Raw genomic sequence first — 27,742 nt, forward strand, 5'->3', positions numbered from 1 at the left:
CTATTGCGGCTAGCTACTTTCATTGGAAAGAATTTCGCGGTCATTATGGGGAAGCGGAGGGATCTAGATCGTTCACACATAACAAGCTGTACCGAGTTCCTCCGGCTGCAGTTCCGCAGACGGCCGGTGTGTGGCAGCAGAGCGCTGGGAGCAGAGGGAGGTGAGTAGACGGATATGACGGATGACGGATGCGACGGAAATACACCCGAACATATCTGGTAGCCCGAACATATCTGGTACTGACACCCATAGATATATATAAACTAGGGCTGTCAAGTTAACGCGTTAATAACGCAAAAAAAAATTAACGCCACTAATTATTTTAACGCGATTAACGCATGTGTATTTTTTTTCCTCGGCCGCCCCGTAGTTTCAGAGCGCATCGAGTTTAAAATACCATCTACAAGCTGATGCTGACAGCCCCGCTCCTGCCGCAGACCACACTTCCACGCTCACCGGCAGGCACCGACTGGCTATTGGGAGGACCGGGAGGGTGTGTGTATGTGTGTGGCCCGAGCGAGCGAGAGAGAGACCTTGTTGCTGTTAGCATCTGGTGCTAGCTAGCTGCGCTTACGGATATGGAGCTGTTTAAATGAAAACAGAGGAGCGACATTTCGCCACAACTGCGCCGAGCACTTAACTTTATGCAGGAAGCCAGACAGTGGGACATTGTACGAAAAGTCAGCACATTCAGCACGGATAGTGCGCGCAACATGATTGCAGCGTCCAGGCAGCTCCCATTCGAGCATATGCCTTGAGTTGCACATAGCTCCAACGAGCCAACACACACACACACACACACACACACACACACACACACACACACACACACACACACACACACACACACACACACACACACACACACACACACACACACACACACCACACACACACACACACACACACACACACAACACACACACACACACACCACACACACACACACACACACACACACACACACACACACACACACACACACACACACACACACACACACAACACACACACACACACACACACACACCACACACACACACACACACACACACACACACACACACAACAACACACACACACACACACACACACAACACACACACACACACACACAGTATTGTATTATTGTATGAGAGAGGTTCCAGGTTGAATTGAGGCGAATATTTGTAATGTTCAGAGGTTGTTGTGTTTAATATTCATGAGGATATTTGTCATTGTTAAAATGATAATAAACATTAGCATAAAGCATATTATTTGTCCACTCATATGTTGATAAGAGTATTAAAAACTTGAAAAATATTCCTCTAAGGTACATTTAGAACAGATCAAAAATGTGCGATTAATTTGCGATTAATCGCGATTAACTATGGACAATCATGCGATTAATCGCGATTAAATATTTTAATCGACTGACAGCCCTAATATAAACACTAGATGGCTCATGGGAGATTTTCCAGCGTAGCTGACCGGCCGCCATCTTCCTACAGTTAACAGTTACTCTGATTCGCGTTATGGTAGCTGTTGTAAGGTGAGTGATCTGCACAAAAATACTCTTAACTCGCTGAAATCTTGACTGATTTACAAACGGTTTGGTTTATTATAAACATTATTAGCATGGCTATGATACAGGATGCTTGGACATGTTGAAATTGCAGCTTTTCTTTGTGTATGTGGTTGTATTTATTAGCTGGCTAATAACAAGAGGCTGTGAGTGAGACCTAGTATTACAAAGTTGACCCAGCAACTTTACACCAGTGGGAGAGGCAGAACTGCTCTTTCTTTTCAACATAACTTAAGTTACACATGATTTCTTCCAAGTGGTTTGGCTTGTTAAAAACATCTTGCATTATGATACAGGAATTTGCTGGCTTTGTGTTTACAGAAGTACCTGACTATGCCGGACTTTTGTGCAGCCTACGGATGCTCTAATCACCGCAGTCTGCAAACAAGAACCCGTGGGATCACCTTTCACATGTAAGATATGACAATATTATGACTAAAATTAGGATAATCGTTAATTACTTAGTGGATGTATGTACATTACAAGTCCTGCTACACAGGATCAGTGGGGCTATGTGAGATAATAGTATTGCAAGATTGTTGTTGACTCAGCCTCTTTAGAATATGTTGTTATATTTCTTTACACAATTATTTAATGTTTCTTTTGGACACCTTTTTTATTACTCTTAGTGTGGTTGTCTTATTCTTAAAGTAGGCTATACATACATGCATACATACCAAAAATATGATAATTTCGGTGTGTATTTTTGTCCTTACCCTAAATGTTAAAGGAAAGAAGGGAGGAAAATGTTGACAATAATTTATATATCTGGCTACCTTTCTCATGTTTTTAAGGTTTCCCAAAACCGAAGAGAGGAGGAGGCAGTGGGAACTCGCCCTAAGAAGGGACGGTTTTGTTTCCTGTGACAGGACAGTAACAGTCTGACCCGTTGTTGGGCCAAGCTGTTTTGTGCATATAATTTTACTTACTTGCAGTTACAAATAAACCGCTGGTAACACATACCAATTCTACTCTGGTCGTGTCGTTTCCCTTTGTACCCCTCGCCAAGAAGGAACGTAACAACATGTGTTACGTGCCGTAGTGGGTGCTTGTGTGTCTCCCTCTCTTTCCCCCTGATGTTTCTTCTTCTTCTTCTTCTTCTTTGTTTAATGGCGAATCGCTACCACTAGGAGCATATATCGCCACCTACTATCTATTTATTAAATCTTCATGTTCCATGAGACGCAGCACTATGTTCCCCACATATGTTTATGTTTGCTCAGTCTAATAAACCCATAACATGGTTGTGAAAGAATACCAAAGCTTAGGCTGGACGATGATTGATTGTTGGTGTGCCATGTGTCACCGTGTGTCTTATTGGTTTTGTGTTATACTGTATTTTATTGTGTGCAGCTGGTCCTTATCTCCAAGACACATTTAAAACAAATAACCTTGAACCTTGAAGCCCCATCTCTCCCCACCTGCTCCTGCTTCCTACATCCCCTCCACACCACACCAAGTTGTTCTTCTTAATAATAATAATAATACATTTATTTTGGGAGGCCGCCTTTCCCAAGGACCCAAGGACACCTTACAGGGGCATAGGGGCAATATAGGGAACAATTTAAACAGTGGATTTTGTGATATATCAGCCGGGGTGAGACAAGACAAACCACAAATGGACTACAGAAGGACACAAGGTACAGTTTATATTATTCTTGGTCTTTTTTCAATAACAGATTTCAAAGGTTCTGGATTTGTTTACAAATCTAGAAACTAAATACAAAACTAGTATAGTAATATGAAGATCTCATGTCAAAAATAATTGTGATAAATTAGACAGAACTGGCCTGTCTGTGAGCACATTTTATGTTGGTTTGGTTCTTCTGATAAAGGTGTGAATATCTAAATAATATACCAACATATGCTATTGTCATTAGTTGTGTCCCTGTTCTTAAAGCTAAGGCATTGCTAAATTAACAACTCTTGGCTTACAGTGTGGTAACATGAGACCGATTTTTATATATAAAATATAAATGTATTTTAATTTTATAATTTATTTTAAATATTAACAATATAATAAATGGAAATATATACACCGGCAAATATTTAATATAAATACCTTGTGTGTGTATAGCTATTGCTTTATCTGATTAATGTTATTTTCATATGAAAGTCCATGATTATAAGTATGCAGTATCATAACTACATCTTTGATGTTTATAAAAAACCAAACCGTTTGAAAATTGGTTGAAAATTGAGCAAGCTATGGTTATTTAAATAGTAAACCATAATGTTATGAATGAGAGAACTCCCTGTAGCAAGATGGCGGCCAAGTGGCAACGTCGGTCTCCATTGGCCAGCAGCGCGGGTGAGTCATCTAGTGTTTATATATATCTATGCTGACACCGGCCCAAAACATTTATTTAAAAAAAAATTATAATAATAATAATCTCCCGTTCATCGCGCCCTTCGCAACCCACCTATCACATCTCTGCCCCACACTTTGAGAAACGGTCCCTAAGCACTCCTCTCTCCTCCAGCTGCAGTGCCACAGTGACGCGTCCTAAAATCTAATCGATAGATTTATGATTAGAAAATTATAAAAGTAGGGTAGACATGTGGAGATTATCCGACTGAACAAAACGTGACCCGTCTCTTATGTGTGTCAACCACAGACCTTATTTCAAGCTATTTTCCAAAATCCTATGGAGAAATTGCATTGCTTTTTTTGTCGAAGGAACCCATGCGCAGCTTACTTCCGGGTTTTAGGACGCGTCACTGTGGCACTCTATTGTGACCAATTCTTGATGTTTAGCTCGGATGACGGCGCGTATCGAACTGTTCTGATAAAAACGACCCTGTACCTGCTATGATTGTAAAGTCATGTTGTTTGTATTTTTACAATGTTATGTTTATGAGTTATTGATCCGCGAAATTTGAATCTGTCAATAACTCCGCTCAGATTATGCTTTGCGACGTCCTCGCTCTGAGTGTTCTCTTGAGGTGTCTTTCACTTATGTGAAACCCGTGCCTGTTGCCAGGCACTGATGTTATATCTTTATATTTTAGACCAAGCTCTAAGTAAAAATCGATGAACCGCTCCATTGTTGTGGTTTCTGTGTTGCCGAACTGACCCGGAAATACATTGAGCTAAATGAAAAGTTTTGCGAGATCTCTCAACATTTTTTTTGTAAAAACAAATGTATACCAACATTTTTTCATCTCCATGTCCCCTGGGCTCCGTAGCAGTCAGACAGACTTCGAGCAATAAAAGAGATTGGCATTTTAGTTCCATTATGCTTTAACAGCATATTTGGGCTTGGGCAAGCAACAACTTTTTGAAGCACATTGATTACTTTCTTAAAGAACACAATTGTCAATGGCATGTGAGGTGGCAGGGAGGTTATTACATTTTTCTCCATTGTTTATAGTTTATACAAATGAATTATTCTTCATAAACAGCTAAAGTGTTCAGTTAGGGAAACAGGAAATAAAGAACAATGTTAATCTCTCAAAAATATATCAGCAAAAACAACATACTGACTATTTAAACATTTTAAAAACTCACAAGCATATTCTTCATTTTAATGCAGTATAACCCAAAATGAGGGCACCTTAAAGAAAACACATTGCTCATCAGCTGAATGTTTGCGTTTAACTTATTTGACGAAAGGAAGTGTTCAATAAGTGGGGTTCTATCAGTTATCTATTCATTTCTTATAAGTTGGTGATAATGTCTTATTTAAAGTCTGCACCATTTGTAGCCAAAAACAAAGGGAGGTTTCAGCACACTGCAACCGTTAACCTTATCAAACAGAAAAGCTTTCAGTCACACACCTATTTATCAGAGCAGGACAGACACAGACAGCAGTACATACATCACAGGTATAATTCATCAGTGAGGAGGAGGAGGCTTTGTTTTGACAACAAGCAGTGCCATTAATTTGCTATGCATTTTATAATACAGCCAACCAGCCTTCAGACCGACACTTGCAGTATCAATTAAGGTTGCAACAAATAAGAATTTCATAACTGATTAATAATCTAGCTTTAAATTGGAAAATAATGACATGTGCAAATCACCAACTCCTAAATCCCAAGATGCTGATTTCAAATGGTTTATTTTTTGTATGACCAGGACTTTGAGACCCAAAGATATTTAGTTTTCTATTAAAAATGAAAACAAAAAGCTTCATACATTGGAGAAGCTAGCCAAACACACTATGTTCAAGTAAAAAAAACAAAGATATCCCGCTATATAAAACCATAACATTTAATATCTTAAACCCTTTTTTTTTTACCCAATAAGTGACACAATGATATGAGCTTAATCTTACAGCATGGGTACTCACTGGGAAATGGTAACACTCTACTTTCTGAAAATGTGGGATAAATCCCAGAACTGCCAAACAGTTTTTGACAAACCACTCTATGTTTAAATGTAGGCTACGCTACTTTGGGCAAACACGTGGTCAATACCACATGCGACATAAACGGAACAATATTCAGGCCTTACCTGTAGGAGGCACGTTATTATTTAAGAAGAAATAGTCTTTGCCTTCAGAGCTTTAAAAGCAACATAATTTAAGCCTAATGCGGATAAAAGATTAGAAGAAAGAAGAGAACATTTATAAAGGTGTACAGTTGAGTTTATTGGTAAAGTCTCCTTCAAAGTTAAATAAACGTAATTCATGTTGTTTGGGAACATGTTTGGGGACATGGACGATTTAATCTCCCTGAAACAATATGAGGGATTTCAAAAGTCAACAATAGTTAACTATTAATCCCAATAAACCAGCCATTTATGAGGTAAGATTTTTACTAAGTCACATAACACCTTGATTTAAGTGTATGCTTTAGTTAACGCGGTGCAGTGCAGGTACTGTACCTGCGGTGAGCTGGGCGACAGACAGGAAGATCAACGCCGCTTCAACGCTCTGCTTCCCGGGACGAACCATGGCGAGAGCCGCATCTGCTCCGAGTCAGACCCTCCGTCACACAGCTAGTCTACAACAACACACACCATCTCTCATTGCGGTAATGTCCGTGGTGCATGCATCTCTTAAAAATGCTCCTCAGTAAATGCGGAGAGGGAAGTGTGTTCGCAGAGAGGTTTGCTCCGCCTCTGTTGACGGGAATTTAAAAGGATTAGTGCTGCAGACCTCTGATAAAGACATGTGAACGAGAGCCAGGGAGAAGTGTGTTGCACATCCTTTTAACAGAGGACATTATTGAATCCAGAGTGTTACAACGACAGTAGGAACAAACAGCAAAGGTAATGTGTATGCCAATATACTAGCTACATCAATATTTTGTCTACTTGGATGTTTTCAAATGACCTTTTTTACCAGTTTGTGGGCACTTGGTCAAGGTAAGATGCTGCTGTTCCATTTATTGTACAATTACCCTATCTCCTCTAAATTCCCATTAGTAGAGTGCACATAGCAGATTAGAAGACCATTTTGTAATTTAACCAGGGATATTTCGGTATTCCTGTGCTGGAATAATACCTGCTTGGAGTTATCCGTCAGTAAATTTGTTCTCGTTTGAAGGAATACATATCGTATGAGCACATTAAAAAATAAAACAACATCTTGAATCTTGTTTTTCACACATAAATCATCTGTAGAACAGGGCTGCAAGATCAGGCAATAATGTGGGACCAAATAGTACTGCACTTTGGAGGTATGAACTCATTTTAAAGTTTGTTTGATTGGCAGTTTCCAACTTCACCTGGTTGGTATCCAGCCATCTCCTGCTCCCCTGTTGCCTTTACAATTCCTCTCACTGGAGGAGAGCAGCAAAACAGAATAACCCAACAGCACTGCTAACATCCCATCCAACCAAGCAGAGAGTAAACACAGGAAGTCTGCTTTACATTAAGCTCAATGTAGATGTTATAGCTCAACTCACCTGCATGTAATACGTTATTTACTGCAGGCCATATGGGACCAAGCTGCTTGGGCTCCATAGCAACAACAGGTGCCAGTGTCACCAGGGAGAATGAATAAACTGTCACATGAGCACAACATTTACCGTTTCCATTTAAGTACAGCAAAGTCTGCAGTCTATGTGTAGTATATAGTGATACATTACATATTCTACTTCACCATCAACTAACACATCTATATCTACAATTAGTGATTTCAGGAACTTTGTTTCCGTCCTGGGATAATACTGTGACATGTGTATGAATAATCCAGATCGATTTTTTTTGTTTTCAAGTTAGCCATACCATTTTTTTCTCGCAATGATTCATAAACAGATCATATCTTTCCTTGTCTAAGTTGTTAGTACATAGAAGTTCACAGCATGTTTACAAATCCATTGGAAAAATGGGTAAAACACGATGGGATTTAGAAACTGGAGTCTAACCTTTGTGTTCTGTAAGTGCAGGATGGATCAAATGACACTGAATATAGAGACACACTACGTAGAAAGCCTGAACGCTGTTGATAAAAGCAAGCAGTCTCAGCACGGTCAGACCTCTACCTACTGTTTGTGTCATCTGGCTCATAACTCCCCTCGCATATTAATCAGTCTGAGAAACATTAGGGGCCCAGTTTCTGTTTGACATCTACCAAGATACCTGCTGCACAAGCCGTTTCAGTTTACAGCTGGCAGGGAAAACCCCTTTGCTTTTGACATTTTCTTGATGAATTGAATTATCAGTGAAGATGTCAAGCTTTATGCAGCAAAGAGGTATACATAAATGCACATTAGTCAAAAATAAAGGCTGGAATATAAATGTGAGTTTTAGCTTCCTTTGTAAATCCTGCACGTTGCACATTTCTTCTCCAACCTACCTCTTTTAAATCAGCACAGCTCTCCACTTTAAATACAGTATTTAAGTATTTGTCATATCTTATTATATTTGACTGAACCTTTTTGCTCACATTATATTTTGTGTAAATATTGTTAACTTGTTATAATAATCTCAAAATAGTGTTTTTAAATAACTGTTATAACAGTACAATTGTATTTTATTTCGTCTTTGTATGCACCACGTATACCAAAGCAAATTCCTCATATGTGTAAACCTGCTTGGTAATAAAACCGATTCTGATTCTTTGGAAAGGTACATGACTGAATAGTTAGAAGGGGATAGATGGGGCTTGATTTGAAACCGGTTGAGAGTACTTAAAACAACATTAATTATATTAAAGCTCCTCAAAAATAAACAAGTTACCTAGTAGAAACAGCTGATATATTACAGGGAAAAGGTTATATGGTCAAATATAACACCACAAAATGATATTTCAGGCTTGACCAAAGTGGAGAATCATTAAATAAATACATCCACTGGATAGAGCAACAAGACAAATGAGACAAATAAAACACTTTTTTTCTTCTATTTAATTATAATAAATCACTAATTGATATAAAATGTTAAAGAAATAAAAAAGGCTGAAGTTTGACTTCATTTACTTGACAATGCACGCCTTAAGACAACAATGCACGCGTTAAGACAGTATACAGGCTTTACAGGCTTACGTACAGCCTCTGGAGGAATAGAGTTCAGTATCTAGCAGATATTTGATTTGTTCTTTTAGCATTTGTCTCTGTAAAGCTGAAGAAACAAAACATAGAACAGGTAATTCAATGTAAAATGAATGGTGATATACAAAAGGTTTGCAACAAGGTACCTTTAGTTGGACGATATCTCAGGAAAACAACAGTGCCATCGATGCAGCTGTACACACTAAACGTTAAGGGATGAGTGAGATCCCAGGAATCCTGTTCAGACAGCATTGTAAACAGGTGCATGACACAAAGTAAAACATCACACTGCTCGCTGTAGTCTCCTTTTAAGAAAGTATGCAGACTTAATTAGCAAATAAAGTTGGCATGTTCTTTTGCAAAGGAATCCACCGTTATGCAAATGGTGAATAAAGTACAATTTAAAAGAGAAAGTGAAAATGCTAATATGTTCAGACATTTTTTAAACAAAAAAATGTGTCAAAATCTGCAGTTCTAACAAAAGCGAGCCTACTCAAATGCCCAGGTAACAGTTTCTTCCTCGGAGAACATTGCTAACAGTCCAGCTCCTATGTCACAAGTTGAATAGATATATTTTCCTATCTCCAAGACCTTTGGCAGTCTCGGAAATGCCCGGTAAGCCATCTTTGGATGCCAAAATGTGTCCCGTCAAGTGTTTTTTAAATAAATATAGGTTTGTGTGCCACTATAAGGGCACTGAACCCATCAAGTCTCTTGTCTTGTGAGATGTCTCCAGGATGGTCCACCCTCTGGTTGTCTTCAGTATGTCTACCTCTTCTTCTCAAGGCAGGCTTAAATGTCTGTTTTGATTTTGTCCAGAGAGTTGTCGATCTTTGTGAGAGTCTTTTTGATGCGTAACGCCGTTAATCTGGCGGAAGGATTCTGGTACCAGCACTCCTTCATTAGTTTAGCCATGGACAGTAAAGTCTGAAAGTAAATTGAGAAAAAACAAATTAATCATCCGTGTACAAACCAGAATATAACTGAAATGAATGTTGTTGTTTTTTGTATATCCTAAGTATGCAATCTTTGAACACTTCCGACAGCTTGAACATGACTTACGGGGTCTGAAAACCATCTGTTAGGGATGTTGGGCCTCTGCTGATCAACACACACAACCTTCTTCATGTCCTCGAAACTGGGATCACTTGGGACGGCGTCGTGAAAGGGAGGCTTGTATTCTTCTACAATGCCTACAGGTAGAACAGAGCAAGCAGCCATTCAATTTAAAGATCACTCAATTGTTTAAAATAAACTGTAAGAATCTATATTGGCAAATAACTGACACACAAAACACACAAAGGTGTATGAAAACTCTTGATGTGGCATAGCTGTTTTATCCTTTGCTGGCTCTAAAGTGCAGCCGTGGGACAAACAAAGATTAGGTTAGCGTGTTGGGGTAAATCAATATCTGAAGTGTTGCTGAAAGCCCAGTGCCTACTATAAAGCCATAAACCCATTTGACAGTGGTTGTAGCTTTTATTTCACATAAGTCTTCTCCACAGACCACAGGCAGCTGATATTGAAGTGTGTATCAAGGCCAAATCTTTCCATCAACAGCGGGAAAGCTTTTACTTTGTCAGCTTTAAAGCAATGATTCTCTATTCATTCTGAAAAGAACCACAAAATAGACGTTGTAATAAATCGATACTGAAGATAACCTTGACGCTTAAAAATGAAATATTGGAATAATTTCATGATTATTAGGGATGCTCCGATCGCCAATTTTGGGGCCGATCCGATCGAGTGGGTGGGGGCTATGGGGATCTTCCATTTAAAGTGATGTTTAAAACTCAGTTTACATTCACTTTGGATAATAACACCGGAGAAATTAGCGGACAGCCTGTCAGTATCATCTCATGCAGCTCACTGATCCAGTAATGAGTGACCCGACAGTGAAGAATAAATATATTTATAACTAGTTCCAGAGGTAGGTAAAATAGCTAAGTGTGTTAGGTCTAACTCTTAGTGTGTGTTGCTCCGCTCACCGTTCCGTCACAGCGGGTGGAGCTGCAGGATTTCTGCTTCACACAGGTTGCATACCGCTATTTTATTGTCTTTTTCGGACACCTTCAAATACTGCCAGACTGGTGAAGCCATTTTGGCGAGCTTCTTTTGCAGCGCACAGAAAAAGTCTCATGTATTTTACGTCATGTGATCGGCTCTCTTGATCGGCCTTTATAGAGAGCACCGATCGATCGGCAGAGAGTGAATATCGGCCGAACACGATCGGCGGCCGATCGATCGCAGCATCCCTAATGATTATAATAAGTAAATGTTTAAAGGCCCCCTATTATACTGTTTTTCATCAATATATTATAGGTCTCAGATATATACAAAACATGTCTCTGAAGTGTTTGGCTCCAAATACCAAACAGATCATGCATTGTAGCATCCCATAATCCCCTCTGTTTCAGCCCTGTTTCAAAAGTGCTGATTCTGTGTCTGTTACTTTAGATGAAAATAAGGAGCACATCTGAGAGATATTTGGTTAAACAGAACACAATGGTGCCCTAGGGGGAGATTCAGGTGACAAGGTGGGGGGTATCTTGGTTGGTGATTGGCTAAAGGTTGCACAAGCCAAAACATCGTTATGACATCATAAAGTGGCCAAAATCTGATCAGCTCATTTTCAGACAGGTTTTTATAGAAATGGATCAGGACAAAAGGGAGTAAATCTTTTTTCCTGAAACTTTCAGAATCTCTTTACACAGAGGGGACACATGTGTATGTATAAAACACATGAAGAAGTGGATTTTGCATAATAGGTGAACTTTCAAATGATATTGAAGGATATCAATAATATATTATAAATAAATAAATGTTCTATAGATGACGTATTTGTGGATTATTTTGGCCGAGTTCACAATGATTTATTTACTTAAAAACAAAAGAAAACACTATCTCAAATCTCTATCACTACTAACAATATACTGCTAATAGGTAAAGCAAATGTGTTGGAAATAATTGATCATAATATTAAGATGGGAATACTTTGAATGCAGAAGGATCATGTTGTGTGAAACGTGCACTGACCGTTGCTGACTGTCCTCCGGGCGAGCTCCCACAGCACGAGTCCCAGAGCCCAGATGTCCACTCTCTTGAAGGACTCAAAACAGTCCATCTGGATGGAGTCATCGAGCACTTCAGGGGCCATGTAGCGCTTTGTGCCCACTTTAGGGTTGTTTCCCACGTCTAACTCGTTGGTGTCTTGAAAATGCATGACAGCCAGACCTAGCGTAAAAAACACAGAACAGTTAAAAGTTTTACCTCAAGACATATAAAGTGAGCAGAAAAAAAGTCCTTCTGCACAATGAAGCTCAAGCCAAGTGAAGTAACAATAAGAACAATACTTTTTTGATTGAAGGGGAACTTAAAGCTTCCCTTCTCTTTAAAACTATAGAAAAAACCAAAACACTCGACTCACTCCAGCAGCTGATTTAAATGCTGAAACACTACTTGTTTGTTGTAAACAGCTCTGTTCCCACCGGATGTATCTCCAACCTAAGAACAACTCGCTTGGGAGACAAACAACTGCTACCATGTTTTCAAAACAGCAAAATGCGTCATCCGGATCAACACCTATTATATAGAGCCTGTAAACATGCCAAGCCAGTGGCCGGGTTATGGCTTGTACCTCCATTTGTTTTTTTCCCAAGCACCTGCAGATGGAACATTGGATAAAGTGAACCGAGATCATCTAAATGTGTTTTTGATTAGGCCCCCGGGTGATACATTTAAGCGGAGGTTGTTTTTCCTGAGTTGACGACAAATATAGCCAAGCGGATAGATGAGAGTAATGTGATGTTACTGCAGATGCATCTCTTGTGCAATATCTACATTACCCATGAGCCTCAATCTTTTATCAACCCCTTCAGTAGCTTTGAGGTGGTCAACATGTTTTTGTATTAGTTATTTACTGAAACCATATTTATAGCTTGACCATTCAATCTCATGTTAGTATTATAGTTGTGAATTATTTGATGTACTATTCATCAAATTCCAACCTGACAAATGTATTATGGGATATAGTAGAGTTTAAAATAGATTTCTGTGAAATCGAACAGATTGGTCCAGTAAAAAACAAGTCAAACATTTCTAACCATTGGATTAAAAAGGATAAGGGAAATGAAAACTAAATAAAACAAAGGCTATTTATAATATATATTGGTCAGTATTCTCACCAAGGTCAGCAATGCAGCACTGTCCGTTCTTTTGCACCAATATATTTTTGCTCTTTAAGTCTCGGTGTGAGATGGCAGGTTTCCCCTGGGTGCCAAAGATCTCCACGTGCAGGTGAGCCAAGCCGCTGGCGATGGAGAGCGCCATGCGCAGGCAGCTGGAGGCGTCCAGGGTGCTGAGCTGGAGGTAGTCGTACAGGGAGCCCATCTCATGGAAGTGAGTGATCAGCCACAGCTGAGTGCTGGAGTTCCTCGAGGTCATGTCTGAAGCTATGAAGCCTACATTGAGAGAAATATTATTATTATTATTATTATTATTATATATAAAAATGGTTTTTGCACACCCTATACATTCAATTCAAGGCTTTATTGTCATGTGTACATTAGCTACAGTGAAGATATGTCAATGAAAACTTAGGTCACAGGCTCCTCCAACAGTGCAACATATATATAGGACATAGGACAAATAAAACTGATAAAATAGTGCAAGTAAATACAAATAAAATAGAATATAAATAGTGCAAGAAGACCCTACAAGTAAATGGAATATCATATTTTAGATACATAATTTGTAAGATGCAAACAGATGAATGTTTATGGATGTTCTTTCAAAAGATCAAGTGTTTAACAGTGTTATGGCCAGTGGGATGAAACTGTCCCTGAATCTATAAATGGTAACCGATGGACACAACATGCAATGCATAGTTAATAAACATATCATTTTGTAAATTCAAATATTTTCACTAGTCTCTTCATTTTTTTTGTGTTGAAGCATATTATGGTTATGCTAGATTTAATATGATTTTTTTTAATCATAAACATGGTATGGTTGGTCGGTGTTCTTCCAGCTTATTTAGCCTGTATAAGATAAATATGGTACGCACCCAGGATGTTCTCATGTCTCAGCAGCACCGTGTTGTAGATCTCAGTCTCTCTGAACCAGGACTTCTCGTCTCTGGAGGAGAAGATTTTGACGGCCACACTCTCCCCCTGCCACTGGCCCCTCCACACTTCACCGTAACGGCCCTTACCTGGAGAGGAAAAACATTGGAGAGTTAGCAAACGGATATAGAAATCAGCCAGCAGGATGTGTTTTGTCTTGGATACTCTACACTAGCATTACTTGATGTCTCCAAATGTGAAAAAAGGCTGCGCTATAATTACTCATATTTACAGTTAAAGTTTCTGAATAGCTGAGGAAGAGAGTCAAACATTTTGCGACTATACACTAAGCTAATATTTCTCAGAAGATGAGGAAATCAAATGAGAGCTAAAAGGAAGGAGAGTATTGAAATGACATTTATCATTTAAAAAACACTCAGTCTGCCAACTCATTCACAACAACAACAACTCTGTAAACCGGTGTTGTGGTTGAGTCTGTGTAAATGGCAGCTTAATCTGCTGCCCCCTAGTGGCTAAAAATCGAACATCTATGATTTGCTAATCCGTCAACACATGTGGGGTAAACAATGATGTACATTCTGAGACTGAAGGTGAGTCTGATTTGCTTTTGCCAGAAGCTGTCTGAGTCAGCAGAGGGGCAGCGGCTCATTCAGAGTTTTCTGAGGCTTTAACAGAGCACTTACCCACACACTCATTGAGCGTGATTTGACGTGCGACAGTTCTCTGAACCAGGAAAGGGAGTCCTGAGCCACTTCCTGAAGTGCAGGAATGATCCAGAAGATCCTGGTATGGAGAAAATGAGAAAGAAAGAGTTAAGGGTCTGTACATCTACATTTGTGTTTATATTCTCAGTGAGCTGAATGAAAACATTTCCAAAGGAATCCTGTGGTTTGAGCTTAAAAAATGATGACGTATGGAGCATCTGGGACACAGATGGAGTCTAATACAAGCAGGCCGCCTTTAATAAGGCACCCACATGGGATGGAGGGGGGCAAGCAGTGTGTTTACCCGGATCGTGTGTGTGTGTGTGTGTGTGTGTGTGTGTGTGTGTGTGTGTGTGTGTGCGCGCCCCCTGCTGAGTAAACTACAGAAATGCCACCCCCTCCCTGATGACAGTTGTGGGTGCTGGAGATTTGTATCTAAAGAAGTGCCAGACTCCGAAAACAGGTGCAATGCTGCTAAGCCTTTTATCTCAGCTTCAGACATGCAGCATGGCGGTGCGGACACAGGAGGGCAGTGTGCAGCAGCTGAGCTAATCAAACTGGGAGGGGAGGAGGAGGAAAACAACAGGGAAGAGTGATGCCTCAGATAAACAGATGCATATTGCAAAAGCTGCCTGAGAGACCATTTGGAATCACAACACAGGAATGAGAGGCCATACAATGAATGAGTTGCTCTGCAGAGGGATTAAATCCCCCTCTTGGGGCAGGAGGATTGTTTTTAGGAGGTTATGCTGGGGCCAGGCCATTAAGCAGCAGAAATGCAATCAGAACGATGAAATATCATCATAATCAGAGTCCACTTCAGGGCGGGGGGGCGGCAGAGGGACGAGCACGTGTGTGTCAGCCTGATTTGCTTTTTACAGCCACACCACTGTTGCTAATATCCTTTCTCATGGTGCTGCCAGAACTCTTTAATTATGCTTACTCACATGCTGTGTCGCTATATTTATTTTTTCCATTGCAAAGTGCATTGATGGACTTTTGGAAAAACTACAAATATATCAAATATCAGCTATTTAGTTCTCAGACACACACATATAAAGCAATGATCAATCTTCAAGTGTTAGACATTATATTTAATAATGTCATAATTAAAGATGAATGTGAGTATACAACTGATTTTTAATATAGTGTGTTTTCTCAGGTTAAATGATCACAAAATGGACAGTAACAGCCATGTTTGTCGTTATGGCACGAGCTAGGCTGTGAGAGTTCCTGCTGAACTTGATTACACAGTGTGTGAGCCAGTGAATGTGCAGGGTTGTCTTCCAGACTGAACACTAACCACAGGACTCCACCTAAACTGTGGATCAGTTTAGCCGGCCTCAAAACACAAACCACTCTGCAGAAAGCTTACGCAGTGGAGTGGAAGGAAAATAAATAGGAAAGAAACATTCATCTAACGGACTGAGAAGATTCCAAACAAGGTTTTGAGTGAAATTCCAGCACCACACACACACTCATGAATGTGTTGCCACTATGCCTGGTTTGAAATGTTCCTACAAAAAGGAGTACCAAATACTCTAAAAGCAGACACAGTTCAGCGGTGATATTCTGTACTGCTGAATTGAACTATTTCCTAAAGCTTGAATGTATTGATCGTACAGTGTTTTCTATCTAAACATCACTCTACGCAAGTCAAACTTCTTTCTCACAGCTGACATTCTGTGCCTCACTATAGGTCATTTTATAACAGCTACAGTATATACCTGGAGCATAGCTAAAAGCACTGGAATCCCATTTGATACACGACACACAGTAAGTTCAAATATGCCTCCAGCTGCTCTTTACCGTTCTTTCTAATGAGCTTGGGAGGCAACCTACGACATGGTCTCCACCTACTCACCGCCAGAGTGCTCTCCCCCACGTTGGAGGCTATGAGACCGTCGATAGTTCCGTATTCCGCGTCTCGTGATGTTAGTCTCTCCATTTGGTTGTTGTGGATGCGTCTGAACACCAGGATAGCGATAGCAGAGAGGACAATGAGGACGATGATGGGGGCAACGATGACGATAGTGAGAGTCGTCACGCTGTAGCTGGGAACCTCGTCTGCTGTGGGGGGAGAGAAAACTGTTAAATGCAACAGTAGTTGATCTTTTGAGAATATCTTTTCAAACAAAAGATACATCTACAAGTTACATTTGGCTTGCATCCGTAAGACGACCGGGAGCTTGAGTAAACAACAGATGCGAGCGTTCTTAGCAATGATTCATAACCACATGTGTGTAAAAAGGACCACACATACTGACACAAATCACAGGATGGAGCTCTCTGCAGGCCTTCTGATGAAAACAATCATGGGCGACACACACACACACACACACACACACACACACACACACACACACACACACACACACACACACACACACACACACACACACACACACACACACACACACACACACACACACACACACACACACACACACACAGATCGCATCCAGGCAGCAGAGGCCAGCCTGGAGAACTGACCACTATTCACACTTTCCCAACATTCCAAGGGAACGCCTGCTCAGCTCTGCCTGCAGCACAGACAATGAACCCCTTTTCTCAACTCCTATAATGAACTGTTTCTACCAAATACACATTAATAGCTACACATTGTAGGAACTGACTAGCCTTGAACCAAACACACGAGCAGGGATGCATTAAGCTAGACCCTAATATAGGATTGGCCCCTTTTAGTCGACTAATTTCCCATTTTCTTTATAGCCGATCAATGCTTATTTCATCCCAAATTAATAACTTCCGAGAAACTTTGGCACATCTCTGGTAAAGACAAGATTTAAAGTGGTGTTTTGTATGGTCATATTCAAAACCTCTTTGATTGTACACTGCCTTCCCTGTTTGTGTGTGAAAGGGAGCCAGCGGTGTGACCTACAATTAAGGCCAACAGAAACCATCCTGAACAGAAGTGGCAGAATATTTCACAGCCCAGATTTAGCCCTTTCGGTAAAGAATAAAAAAGGTGTAATTTGGTCTCATAAGTAAGCCACATGGCTTTTTCCTAATCGGAATTGATGAAATTGTCCGAAATGGGGTAAATGGGTTTCTTTGGCATAGAAACGTGCAGAACAAATCATTCTGGGTAGTGTAGCACTGTACCTTTTACAGGCAGCTCCACAGTGCTGTTCATGTTACACAGGTGCCCGTAGCAACACTCCACAATCTGGTCTCTGGAAGGGGGGGTCTTGCAGGTCATGGTGCCCTGCTCATATTTGGTGAAGCAGCCCTTCTGGTACATGAGGGATCCGGCGCTGGCGGTCAGAGAGGAGAAGCACTGCTGGCCCAGGCAGCGGTTCCCTGTGGCACAAGTGCTGCCCTCACACACACACTCATGCTCCTCTTTGGTCAGACGCTTCACCTCCTCCTCTGAAAGAGATTTAGGAAGAAGACATGGCTGGTTAATAACTAGGAAACTATGTAGGTTATTCCTGCACTATTGTAAACTAACTCATTTGACTTTTGGCTGTGAATTTATGTTTTTATCATTTGTATTTAATCATATTTATATCCTTTATTATGTATAATTGTAATAATTGTTCAGTTTGTTGATTGTCCATGTTTTTTCTTCTTCTTATCCATATTATAAGGGTTAACTTAAAGATGTTTCCACAAAAAAAAGGCATATAGCTTTTTATGTCGTTATAAAAATTGAATTGAAAGTTTGAAATTGCTGTGGGTGACATAAGGTGCATCGTGAATGGCAGCTGAGCTATGTGTACAACATGTACAAACTCACCTTTCCCCGGAGCTTGCACACTGACGTTCATGTTACACAGATGGCCCTGGCAGCACTTGACAACATGTCCGGGTGAGGGTGGCATGGCGCAGGTGGCTCTGCCCTCCTCGTCGTCCCTCAGGCAGCCCTTCTGTTGGACGGCCACCCCATCAGTCATCTGCAGAGAGGAGAAACAGTGCTGGCCTGCACAGCGGCGGTCAAGCTCACACACACCGCCCTCGCACACACACTCCTGGTCTCTGAGGACCGGTCTGCCAGCAGACAGCTCTAGATCTGATAAGAGGAAATAGAGATAGGGGGAAACACATTAGAGCAATACCATTAGCAGCCCATTAAATTAAATGGCATTCACTCAGGTCAGCAAACACCAGAATGTCTGCTAGCTGACAGAAGAGGCACATCAAGTCAGTTTAAAGCATGAGTTTTGACTGAAAATAAACACTTTAGTGCATAATTTCAAAAGAACAGCATTTGTTTTATAGCAGAAATAAGGAAAATCCTACAGTATTATAAGCAGGATATTTTTCACACAGGGATGGGATGTAAACACCTCACCTTTTACTGGTGACTGCAAGGAGACGTTCATGTTACACAAATCCCCACTGCAGCACTCTACCACCAGCTCAGGAGTTGGTGGGTTTCCGCATCGCGAGGACCCTTCCTCATTACCCACAATGCAGCCCTTCTGGAAGGTGGCTGTCCCGTTCAGTATGGAAAGAGAGGTGAAGCACTGCTGCCCAAAACACCGGTCCCTGCTGCTGCAGGGCGCTCCGTCACACACACATTCAGAGTTCCTCACAGGGACATCTACAATAAAAAGCAATCACAGCGCAGGTCAGAATTCATTACTGAAAAAAGAACGAGTGCTGAAGCTAAGAAGGATTTTAATCTCTAACATGCTCCGAAATGTTTTGTGACAACAGATGATTGGTGCTTATCCCTTATCTTGGAAGAATGCATGTTGGGCTGCACAATACATCGATTTTTTATCATCATCAGGTTTTTTAGAGAATATTAGTACAAAACTGCACTTAAAAAAAGGCCTTTCATTGTACTTTCATAAGCCATTTGTCACATTTTTGCATTATAAGTATACAAAAAAGCACTCCAAATATGAATGGAGCACATTTTAACATCTGTTTGTTTATATTAAGTAGTGTTGTTGTTGTGATATGCAACGATGTAATGGCTTATTGCATATCTTCCCCATATGATGCAGCCCTAATGCATGTATATATATTATAAGCAAAAGGTGCAAGTGTGGATTGCCATAGTAAAAAAGCTCCTCTTTCCACTGCATTCAGACACCACTGCAGTTGTCTCAGACAGCAGATGAAAAGGAGACAGACTGGGGAGGGGTAGTGATAGTGGAAAAAAAACTGAAAGAATATAGAGGGAACAGAGACATGCTGTACACACCCTTCCAGCTACCGCATGAACTTGAGACAAGCTGTGTTTGTGGGAAAACACTTACCTTCCAAGCAAGAACAGGGAAGCACCAGGGCGATCAACACCAGGAGAAACATGTCCCCAACCATCATTCTAGACCTAAGGGGAGATAAAGAAGAAAAACACAGATTAGTTCTGCACCAACGTGTTATTTGGCATGCAAAATGGGTCTGACGCTGCTCTCAAGCAAAAAATAGCCACTTTTGAAAATTGACGCATTAAAATACCGTGGGACATTTTGCAAAACATCTTTTGGGACACGATTCAGCGAGACAGACAGAAGAAACACACAGATAACTTGCTCTATGTCGAGATTAAACGAGAGAGTAGTAGTACAGGGGAACCTTTTTCTTGTTTTCAGAAAAAGAGTCAACACCAAGTTTAAAATGCTAAAGTAAAGTGGGTCTCATGCCTTCCCGTTGTCCTGGCAACAAGGCATTGAGTGGCAAGCAATGGGGAGACTGGTGCTCTCTTATTGGCTGCCTGTGTGTGTGTGTGTGTGTGTGTGTGTGTGTGTGTGTGTTTGCGGGCGTGCGTGGCGCAGTCTGTGTGTGTTGGAGGGACAGGCTGCTTGGTAGTGAGGGAAGAGGAGCAGACAGACGACTGAGGAAGAGGACGAGGAGAGGAGCACAGTGGGGGGGCTTTGGGAGCACAAATACTATCGTTTAGAGACCTGGAGACAGTCTGATCCTTCAATATTTAATGCGTCTGCAGTATAGTCCACATACGCCATGCTGATATGTTTGTTTTGTTTTTCCAAGTGATAGATTTTTAACAGCCCACCAGGTTAATTCACACCATCAACTCAAGGGAGAAATACACTGCCAGCTACCCATTTTAAACAATGATATGTGAGTTTTGTGGCGACGTCGTAGCCTGCAGCGTGCCCCGTTTATGCCATACTAAGCACCGGGGCCGTTATCTCGGAAGCATGTGTGCACGCCTGAGTGCATCTGTGCCACTGATAAATACCCCAGCACCCTCCCCCCCGTACCTCCATCCGCTCCAAGCCTTTGTGCCCATCTCCCAGACATAAATGATTAAGCACATCATGCTAGCATTAGCCCAACGGCGGCGTCTGTACGGGCCACTCACACACAGACCACATGCTGCTCCTTTAATCAGAGCACAAAACAGAGGCTGCCACACAGAGATAATCAGCAGCTCTGTCTGCTCCCTTTGGACCGGGGCGCAGCGATGGGGGCAGGGAGCGGGCAGGAGGGCATGAAGAGGCAAGGGAGGTATAGCTAGGGGGCAACTGGGGGACAGTGGGTCAGAGAAGGGCAGAGAACGGGGCCAATGGGAGAGAGATATTTGGGCTGCAACAGTGAGGAAAAAGGGAGAGAGAAGGGGGCAAGGAGGTGTCTGGTGTCAGGGCCCAGGGGGAGAGCGGGAAGAAGGGCACCATGCTGGTGGGGGACGGTTGGCCAGGATACAGGGAAGACAAGGGGCCGGGGGGGGGGGGGGACAGGATAAAGAGATAATCAGAAGAGGAAAGACAATCGTCTGGGGATAACACTTAGAAAAGGTGTCTCTGTCTGACTGGTTTATATATTGACTCATACAACAGTCATGTAGAAGAAAACTAACAGCACGGTACCCTGACTCACACGCCGCCGACAGGTCAATAACTCACCTCAATTAACTGAGTAGAGCATGTCATGAAGCTCCGTTTAATGGCTGCAATTAGTTTAGGTTAATGATTTGCTGCATTTTGTTTACATTTACAGCTGAAAGACACTCCATGGGGCACTAAAATGATCTCTGTCTCAATTCATCTCTCCCACGCAGACACTTTGTCTTAAATAAGCTTTCATAAGCAGTGAGCCACATCATGTCCAAGCCGCTTAGCGCTTCTGTTATGCGTTTGTCTTTATCTACACAGCAAATGTGAAGTCAATGCTTTGAGGAACAGTAAGGGCTTTTGTGTGATCTTCAAAATGTGTTATTTTATGTATTTGCACACTGAAGCGATAAAGATCTATCGATTTGAAAATGAACTATTCAATTAATTTCAAACTATTTCAGGGATACACTCATTGGTTTACACACAAGAAGAAATAAGTCAAAGTTATCTGATTCCAGCTCCCTAACTGTAAATATGCTATAAGTGTTAACCAATTGTCTTCAAAGATAGATAAATAGATACTTTATTGATCCCCTCGTTTTTTCCCAAAGTTGTGACATACTAAGACTTTTGAGGATATCATCTTGGAATTGTGAAACTCTGGTAAAAATGTTGACCTTTGTCTGACATTTTATAGACCAGTGACCACCAACTGGCGGCCCGCGGGCCACATCCGGCCCGCCAGACATTCTCATCCGGCCCGCACGACGGGGGTGAATGTGGCGTTGGCTGAGTGGTTACTGCGTTCGCCTAGTCCCACCCATTTACAACGTCGTGAGTAAGGTGCAGTACCGGAGTCCAACAGAGAGCTGGCAGTTGCGGGACAGTAGACTGCGTACTACGAAACCTTCCCTGCCTTGAAGAAGAAGTGATCCTTCGTTGTGAAGAGTCTGCTTTGTGCGCTTCGCACCACAGCAGTAGCCCTGCTGCGACGGAGTCCAACAGAGAGGCAGGAGCTGCGGGACAGTAGCCTAGAAGCAGGGTTGGGTGACCACCAACTGGCGGCCCGCGGGCCACATCCGGCCCGCCAGACATTCTCATCCGGCCCGCACGACGGGGGTGACTGCGGCGTGGTTACTGCGTTCGCAGTAACCACTGTGTGCAGTACCGGAGTCCAACAGAGAGGCAGCAGCTGCGGGACAGTAGACTGCGTACTGCAAAACCTTCCCTGCCTTGAAGAAGAAGTGATCCTTCGTTGTGAAGAGTCTGGTTTGTGCGCTCCGCACCACCGCTAGTGTTGCCAACTTGGCGATTTTCTGGTTAAATTTGGCGGATTTCCAAACCCTCCGGCGACTTATTTGTGTCAAAAGCGACTAACGACTAATCTAGCGATTTATAATGGTGTTATTAGCGACTTTTCTGGTGTTTGGAGACTCACATTGTTCTGCAGTTAACGAGCCGCGGGTGCTGCCGTGAGCCCCGCCTCCCTCCCATAGTACTCACAGGCGCTCAGACTGACAGTTGCCTGGCCGCAGCAGAGCTGCTGCTGCAGTCAGAGCAGAGAGGAGACAACCACACTCCCCCGTGTCGAGACTGCAAATGAATTGCGCATGCGCCAACTGCCAAGCCGTCCTGGTTTTGAGCGGGATTTAAATGTTGAATGTAAATGTTTCTTCACTCACTTTCACACTATAATAAATAACTGCCTTTGCTTTGCTTCACACAGCCTCAGTCACTCAATCACCTCGTCCACTGTGTGTGTGCCTCTCTGTGACAAGCTAAACATCATGGCACAGTCTAAATTGTATTCTCAAAAATACAGAAAGGAGTGGGAATCAAACCCTGAGTATAAAGGATGGTTGAAGCCATTTATTGGAGATGACACACGGGCATACTGCCTTTATTGTAAGGGGGATTTCTATGCCAAACTGTCATGTTAAAACCCCAAAACATACTCAAAAGACAAAGACATTTCTGATCTACTGTCGTCTGGATTTAACTCCAGTGGTTTCAAGTTTTGATCCTTGAAGGGTTGGGAACGTTTTTTGCCTACAGCCGCCATTACATGATATGCAAATTAGGCGATGACGTCATTTAGCGACTTCTGGCGACTTTTCGGACAGCCAATAGCTACTTTACTTACTATGGAGTTGGCAACACTGACCACCGCAGCAGCCCTGCTGCGACAGAGTCCAACAGAGAGGCAGGAGCTGCGGGACAGTAGCCTAGAAGCAGGGTTGGGTTGTAACGGAATACATGTAACGGCGTTACGTAATCAGAATACAAACATCAAGTAGGCTAACTGTATTCAGCTGGCGTTACATTTGAAAAACGAGTAATCTGATTACAGTTACTTTCGTAAACCTGAAGTGAATACATTTTGGAATACTTATTGGAATTATTGGTGCAAAAATGTCCTCACAAAATGCAATATTCATTACCGGCAGAGCTGTGTGCACACTGCATGGCGCTGCAGCATGTCTGTGAGCGAGAGAGAGATGCAGTGCGTCTGTGAGGCCCCGCCCCCGCACGCAGATGAGAGAGATATCTCTTTTAAAATATATTGAAAGTTAGAAACGGAGATGGTTAGATACAATGTGCAAGATAACCTTTATGTAGAATTTCTTTATTGTCGAAATGATGACATTTCATAACGGGATCAAATCAAAGTGAATGGCCTGCTGCTGCTGAATGCATGGGTCAAGTGACTGGAAAAAGTTTTAAAAGTTATAACATCGTTTCAGATAATAATGATAATTCATTCTATTTAGGGGCGCCTTTCAAAGCATCCAAGGACACCTTACAATTCATAACATATTCTAAAGAAAGGTTTTAAGACAGTACAAAGAATGCAGTCCGGGTGATGTTTTTTACGTGTGGTGCAGATGAGAGGGAGCTGTCCAGAATGACACCAAGATGTTGTGTTTGAGTTCTTGATAAGCCATTAAAACAGTAAAATACGTGTCTCCTGTTCACCAAAACATACCCATCTGTTATGGAAAAACAAAGTATTCCAAAAGTATTCTAAAAGTAATCTGAATGAGTTAAAGTAGACCCGATTCCAACGTTTAAGACACGTAACTGTAACTGTATTCTGATTACTTTCAGAGCAATGTATTCAGTATTTAGTAACTGATTACAGAACACTCAATACCCCCCCCCCCCCCCCCGGTCTACAACTTCAAAATGCTGGACTATATAAAAATCGCTGGCCCGCGATAGTGTCTATTGGATACATTTTGACCCTTGGACAAATGTAGTTGGTGATCCCTGGGTTAACCCATGCCCGGCGCCGTGGGAGGGCCAGGCCCTCCCATTTGACATTCTTGCCCTCCCCCAATAAACACGATTTTTATTATTTATAAAAATGTAAAAATATTTTTTTTAATTTGTTTTGTTATAAATAAACTGTGAACTTTTATGCTACGATGTATGTGATGTCAGATAGTAACTAAAACAAAAAAAATCGCAGGCTACGTCAAATAAATTCATGTGTCTGTTGTGATTCGTCCACATTTAGACCAATCACAGCGTCACACTCTGCCGCCTATTCTGGATTTGTTTATTGTGCATTCTGTAGACTCCCATTTAAATTTGAATTACAAAATGGACATCAGAAATTGGCTCAAAAGGTCTAAGGATTCAAACGAAATAGCGATGAAAGAACTGCACCTGCCGTTGCAGCAGCACGCCTTATGTCACAAGCTTGACCTCGGCAAACCCCGGGGCTGAGTTAGCGAGCCCAATCCTTGACTTATCAAGGCGGCCGCCACCAACGCTGTCCTCCGAGGCACAGCTCCATGTGCCCCTACCGTCACCACCTGCGTTGCCACACCCTGTACCACACCCGCCATGCATCCTCCTCCTCCGTGTCGGTGCCTCCACTAGATGCTACCTTGCAGCACATCAACAGGTAGGCTACTATTGGGCCAGCAACCGCTCAAAGACCAACAGCCCCAGATGATCTTGGGGTTAATAAACCCAAACAGGTGAAACTGGATCGTTATCCAGGGGGATTGTTTTCAGGAAAGAAGCGCACTTTTGCCGCTGCATGGTACAACAACAGACCATGGCTTGAAGATTCGTTAAAAGCAGACGCAGCCTTTTGTTTCCCCTGTAGACAGTTTAAAGTACGTCTTCATCTGATGCGGCTTTTACTGTCAAAGGTTTTTGCGACTGGAAACACGCATTACAGACTGATAAAGGACTGCTAGGCATGCCGCATCAAAATAACACATTTCATGTGAGCGTTTGTGGAGAGAGAGACAGATACGCGAGGAAACAAATAAGGAAATTAGAACTTTGGTGCGCACAGATCAGCTGGCACGGAGCCATTATTACGTGTCAGCTGTCGTTGATATTATAGCTTTTTTAGCTGTCAACCAACTCCCTCTTACGGAGCGTCCACACAGCAGCGTGCGTTGACGCTTGGAGGTGGGCGTATCTGAAGCTTGGGGATTTTTTGCGAGCAACACGACCAACAACCAATCACATGAATCTCCCGTCCCCGACATACAATGCAATAGCAATGTTAAAACAAAGTAAACTGGATATAAAATCCCCAAACAGGCAAAAACCTACCAGTTGAGGAATATGAGGAAATGACCTGCGTAGTCTCTCCCAGCATACACGCGGTTTGATTGGCTAGCGATTGTACTGGCAGATTTGCATACACGGGATTTCATTGGCTGACGCCTCCGTCGAGGCGTCAAAAGTTGAACATTGCTCAACTTTTGACGCCAGCTACGCCACCAACGCTCCACGTCGCTTCCCAAAATGCAGTTCGGCTAAAAGTGACGTCACCCCATTCAAAGTGAATGGGCAGAAGCGTTGGAAGCTTCAACACACGCCGCTGTGTGGACGGGCCGTTACGGAGCGTCCACACAGCAGCGTGCGTTGACGCTTGGAGGTGGGCGTATCTGAAGCTTGGGGATTTTTTGCGAGCAACACGACCAACAACCAATCACATGAATCTCCCGCCCCCGACATACAAAGCAATAGCAATGTTAAAACGAAGTAAACTGGATATAAAATCCCCAAACAGGCGAAAACCTACCAGTTTCACCCACTGTCTCTGCCTCCTCCCTCCATGCCTCGCTCCTCCGGTTTGTATCCCGGTAGATGAACAGACACTGATCATACAGCACCGGGTGATTCACTACCGCTATAATGAATTTTCCCTCAATTTTTTGGAATATGAGGAAATGACCTGAGTAGTCTCTCCCAGCATACACGCGGTTTGATTGGCTAGCGATTGTACTGGCAGATTTGAATAAACAGGATTTCATTGGCTGACGCCTCCGTCGAGGCGTCAAAAGTTGAACATTGCTCAACTTTTGACGCCAGCTACGCCAGCAACGCTCCACGTCGCTTCCCAAAATGCAGTTCGGCTAAAAGTGACGTCACCCCATTCAAAGTGAATGGGCAGAAGCGTTGGAAGCTTCAACGCACGCCGCTGTGTGGACGGGCCGTTAGAGGTGACCACGATTCACTCCACAGCATGTCCGAGTCAGGCAGTGGGCTCTTCCTATCGCTGTTTGAGTATACGCTGCAGTACAAAGATGCAGAGTTGGCCTAAATAATGGAAAGCATTCCCCACACAGCAACATACACCTCATGACATGCAAAATGCCACAATAGAGCTAACAGCAGTTCATCGTCTCCGTCTCTACTATTTCTCTCCGAGTGCAACGATGAGGAAGCTCACATCCTTAACCAGTGTGCCTTGCTCGTGATTTACCAGTGTTTGTGCTGCCACGCACACAATGTTTCAAAAGTAGTTTATTTGTGTATGTATTTGCGATAAGTGTGCGTCTTTGCGCAATGCTGTTGGCCTTGCTGTTTGATATATATATTGTGCCGCAGGCCCGCAGCACGTGACGGTGTTGTGTGCCCTCCCATGAAAATCATATGCCCTCCCTTTAGATTTGTTCTGGCGCCGGGTCTGGGTTAACCATGGACTGGTTGTAACGGAATATAATGTAACGGCGTTACGCAGAATATAAAAATCAAGTAGGCTAACTGTATTCAGCTGGCGTTACATTTGAAAAACGAGTAATCTGATTAAAGTTACTTTCGTAAACCTGAAGTGAATACATTTTGGAATACTTATTGGAATTATTGGTGGAAAAGTTTCCTCACAAAATGTAATATTCATTACCGGCAGAA

General features: G+C 42.2%; 2 protein-coding genes and 1 long non-coding RNA gene across 4 annotated transcripts in view; 1 reads left to right on the top strand and 2 right to left on the bottom strand.

Annotated features, from left to right (window-relative positions):
* LOC117556875 (activin receptor type-1C) overlaps positions 1–6,569 on the bottom strand; it is a 33,725-nt gene extending 27,156 nt beyond the window's left edge. The window contains exon 1 of the mRNA XM_034232448.1: positions 6,396–6,569. Coding sequence (XP_034088339.1) covers positions 6,396–6,465 — 70 coding nt within the window. The 5' untranslated portion in view covers positions 6,466–6,569. The remainder of the gene's footprint in view (positions 1–6,395) is intronic.
* On the top strand, positions 1,425–2,508 carry LOC117556876. The gene is made up of 3 exons (XR_004570634.1): positions 1,425–1,531; positions 1,886–1,977; positions 2,359–2,508. It is a non-coding gene; the product is annotated as an uncharacterized LOC117556876 (long non-coding RNA).
* A 2,276-nt stretch (positions 6,570–8,845) lies between the features above and the next one.
* LOC117556829 (activin receptor type-1-like) overlaps positions 8,846–27,742 on the bottom strand; it is a 28,585-nt gene continuing 9,688 nt past the window's right edge. Inside the window, exons 2-12 of one of the 2 annotated variants that reach the window (XM_034232373.1) lie at positions 20,033–20,106; positions 19,114–19,365; positions 18,559–18,831; positions 17,922–18,188; positions 16,660–16,862; positions 14,775–14,874; positions 14,073–14,219; positions 13,192–13,467; positions 12,044–12,241; positions 10,070–10,200; positions 8,846–9,934 (exon numbers count right to left, since the gene is read on the bottom strand). In XM_034232373.1, the coding sequence (XP_034088264.1) occupies positions 9,800–9,934; positions 10,070–10,200; positions 12,044–12,241; positions 13,192–13,467; positions 14,073–14,219; positions 14,775–14,874; positions 16,660–16,862; positions 17,922–18,188; positions 18,559–18,831; positions 19,114–19,365; positions 20,033–20,099 (2,049 nt within the window). In that variant the 5' untranslated portion in view covers positions 20,100–20,106 and the 3' untranslated portion in view covers positions 8,846–9,799. Of the gene's footprint in view, positions 9,935–10,069; positions 10,201–12,043; positions 12,242–13,191; positions 13,468–14,072; positions 14,220–14,774; positions 14,875–16,659; positions 16,866–17,921; positions 18,189–18,558; positions 18,832–19,113; positions 19,366–20,032; positions 20,107–27,742 lie in introns of both variants that reach the window. The other variant, XM_034232372.1, reaches the window with a different exon arrangement.

Source organism: Gymnodraco acuticeps, unplaced genomic scaffold (assembly GCF_902827175.1).
Source record: "Gymnodraco acuticeps unplaced genomic scaffold, fGymAcu1.1, whole genome shotgun sequence".
In the NCBI taxonomy this organism is placed as follows: Eukaryota; Metazoa; Chordata; class Actinopteri; order Perciformes; family Bathydraconidae; genus Gymnodraco; species Gymnodraco acuticeps.